General features: G+C 43.4%; 1 protein-coding gene across 1 annotated transcript in view; it reads left to right on the top strand.

The window, feature by feature from the left end:
* rab3ip (RAB3A interacting protein (rabin3)) overlaps positions 1-3,490 on the top strand; it is a gene marked incomplete in the record, with an annotated part of 17,272 nt that overhangs the window by 3,974 nt on the left and 9,808 nt on the right. Inside the window, 5 exon segments of the mRNA XM_014028872.1 lie at positions 1,561-1,633; positions 1,727-1,843; positions 1,913-2,079; positions 2,159-2,330; positions 2,592-2,687. Coding sequence (XP_013884326.1) covers positions 1,754-1,843; positions 1,913-2,079; positions 2,159-2,330; positions 2,592-2,687 — 525 coding nt within the window.

Raw genomic sequence — 3,490 nt, 5'->3', positions numbered from 1 at the left:
TATAAGCTACAGTAATCTCTGTCTAGAAGCTAAAAGTAGCTAAATTATGCTATAGCTTAAGAATTTAACATCCAAACAGTAATGTAGCTATAATGTTTATATAGATGCTAAATACTAGCTTTAAGCTGTAGTGTTAATGTTTGTCTAAACCCTCCAGAACCAGGTCCAAAATGAAAAATTAAACCAGATGTAAAGAGAATAAAAATCTTTAGTTCTTGTTTGTTTGTTTGTTTGTTTGTTTGTTTRTTTGAGCCCCCTCCTGTTTGTGGAGGTAAACTGTTTCCACTTGGCCCAGTTTTCTGTCAGTTGTGTTGTTTTGGGTCGACACAGAACCCGTGTCTGTGGTCCTCTTGGCTCAGGGTGTCGGGTTCCCGCAGCTTTAGGACTGGTTTCCATGSAGACCAGCCGTTTGGTCTGATGCAGGTGAAGTTAGTCTGACCCCTCTCTGTGTCTCACTTTGCTTTGGCAGAAACTCACCTGTCTGAACAGGTGAGGCTGATCCTGCTTCTGTTTTTACTTTTACAAACCTGTCGGGTCAAGTTTATTATTGTTAGCTTAGATTAGCCAGCAGCCTGAGCTAATAACTAGAAGCTCAGAGTAGCTAAACTTCAGCTAAAAGTAGCAAAACTGCTTCAAGCTAATAGTAGCAAAAGGCTTGTTTTAAAGCTAAAAGTAGCAAAAGGCTTGTTTAAAGCTAAAAGTAGCAAAAGCCTTGTTTAAAGCTAATAGTAACTAAAGGCTTGCTTAAACCTAAAAGTAGCAAAAGACTTGCTTAAAGCTAATAGTAGCAAAACGTGCTTCAAGCTAATAGTAGAAAAAGGCTTGTTTAAAGCTAATAGTAGCAAAAGGCTTGCTTAAAGCTAAAAGTAGCAAAAGGCTAGCTTAAATCTAATAGTAGCAAAAGGCTAGCTTAAAGCTAATAGTAGCAAAAGGCTTGCTTAAAGCTAATAGTAGCAAAAGGCTTGCTTAAAGCTAATAGTAGCAAAAGGCTCTTAAAGCTAATAGTAGCAAAAGGCTAGCTTAAAGCTAATAGTAGCAAAAGGCTAGCTTAAAGCTAATAGTTACAAAAGGCTAGCTTAAAGCTAATAGTAGCAAAACGTGCTTAAAGCTAATAGTAGCAAAAGGCTTGCTTAAAGCTAATAGAAGCAAAAAACTAGCCTAAATCTTGGTAATTCAAGCTGAAAGTGCTTCTGAATGCACTCAGGGCTTCTGCCTTTTAGCTGTTTATGTTTTCAGCCTGGTTCTCATCAGAGGAACGATCTTTAAGCCACTCAGTCAGAAACAAACGTTTAGCAGCACAGCTGAGCAACAAACTTGAGGTGAAAAAAGGCTGAAGCTCCATGGTTCAGCTGCAGGAGCGGGTGCAGTATTTTACTCTCGGCTGACACTGCATCGATCCAAACACCTCTGGACTGAACGCTGCGCCTAAGAGCTTCAGCCTGAGAGACAAATCTCAGGGCAGAACAACATCCATTCATCCCTTTCTGCCTCTGAAAGTGCTGAGTCAGCTGCACGTCCTGTTGGACCGAGACAATAATGGTCCTCTGGTCTCTGTTGTAGGTAACAGCTGGCTGTTAGCTGTCCTGGTTGACCTGCAGAGCCTGTGTGTGTCTCCATCTACAGCTGCACTATGGTAACACACACACACACACACACACACACACACACACACACACACACACACACACACAGATCAATCAGATGTTGTGGTTGGTGTTGTGTGCAGACTGGATAATGTCAGAGATCAGGCACTATGGCCTGCAGCGGCGGTCAGAGCAACGCCGGAAGCCTGGAGGGCTTCCAGGAAGTGAACCTGGCGTCGCCCACCACACCTGACCTTCAGGTAACTGACAGCCTCACCTGTCAGAACTCGTCTGACGGATTCTGAACGTGTCTCTGTGTCGTCGAGCAGAACCAAGCGGAGCAGCGCCCCCCGGCTCGTCACAGCGCCCCGCCCACCACCCTGTACCGCACCCACTCCTTAGGACCGCCCCCCGCCGGCCTCCCCACCTCCCTGCGCGCAGACCAGCTGCCCACGCAGCCGGTCTACTCGGCGCCGCGCCACAGCCACAACGGGAGGTAAAGAAGCTGAAAGTAAACAACGTTCTGATGCTCAGTAAACAAACCCTGTTGTTGTTGTTGTTGTTGTTGTTTACAGCGTGCCCGGCCTGGAGGCCACGGTGGCCGATGGCGGCGGCGGCACGACTGAGGACGGCGAGGAGTGCGGCGCTCTGAGCGACAGCCTGTCGAGGCTTCGCAGCCCGTCGGTGATGGAGGTCCGAGAGAAGGGCTACGAGAGGCTGAAGGAGGAGCTGGCCAAGGCTCAGAGGGTAGGGGGCGGAGCCAAGAGCCGGGTCTAACGCCAAACTGAAGGAAACTCTGTGTGTGTGTTTGTGTGTGTGTGTGTGCGCGCGCGCAGACATGTCATCGCTCATGTTTATTTTATTTATTTTTTGTTCTCATTTCTTCTAATTTAAGATGAAACGTTTATTTTTTCACTTCATTCTGTTTTTGCCACACTGTGATTTTTACCTGCATGTTTATTGTTTTGTTTGGTTTTCTGTTTGTGTACACGTGTGTGTGTGTGTAAGGAGCTGCTGTTGAAGGATGAGGAGTGTGAGAGGTTGTCTAAAGTCAGAGATCAGCTCGGCCAGGAGCTGGAGGAGCTCACCGCCAGTCTCTTCCAGGTCGGTCCGCCTCCTGTCAAATCCATCGTCCGCTGCTTCCTGTTTCCCGTTTCCTACTTCCTGTTTCCATTTCCTCCTCAGATCACAGCCAGACTCAAACCGGACAGACAAAATCTAAATGATGAGTTTTGTGGTTGTGGGATGTTTACTTTGACTTAAATTTCTCCTTTAGTTAAAAAAAAACAACTTTCATGAAATATTTCAGAGTCGAGGGTTTTCTGAGACTAAACTGACTGGAGCTCGATAAAATTGAGATTAAATTATAAACTTGTTGAGTTTTATTTAAGACAGTTTATTTCTCTCAACTTGTTTGTGTATTTTGTCTTAAATGCTGAAGTGAAAACAGCTGAGCTGAATGAGTTTAAAATGTTTAATTTCAAAATAAAATCCTCTTTTCTTGATGAAACACCTTGAACGCTTCAGTTTAACTAAAACCAGTCGCATTTAAATTTAAGAGTTAAAAACATATGTTTGAATATTTTAACTCATTTTAGGAACATTTTAACTAATTTTTCTTGTTCATTCTGAATTCTGCTCAGTGTTTGTCTCTTTTCTACGGGATCAATCTTGTGCCAGCAGGAAGTGAATCTGAATTGCTCAGATTGAATCTGAAAGTTCATAATTTGAAATTGACTGAATTGGTTTGAAAATAAATTTCACTAAATTGAAACTGAATTTAAAGTTTTGTATCTGAATTTGCTTTGAAACTGTATTTTGGTTTATTAAAAATTCAGTTTGACTACTTTCACTTTCAGTTCCATAATTCAGATTTTTGTGTCACATCCTGGTCCTTGAGAAAGCCA

The sequence above is a fragment of the Austrofundulus limnaeus genome, unplaced genomic scaffold (assembly GCF_001266775.1).
Source record: "Austrofundulus limnaeus strain Quisiro unplaced genomic scaffold, Austrofundulus_limnaeus-1.0 Scaffold825, whole genome shotgun sequence".
Lineage (NCBI taxonomy): Eukaryota > Metazoa > Chordata > Actinopteri > Cyprinodontiformes > Rivulidae > Austrofundulus > Austrofundulus limnaeus.
The sequence above is the reverse complement of the archived record's forward strand: the minus strand, read 5'-3'. Positions and strand labels throughout refer to the sequence as shown.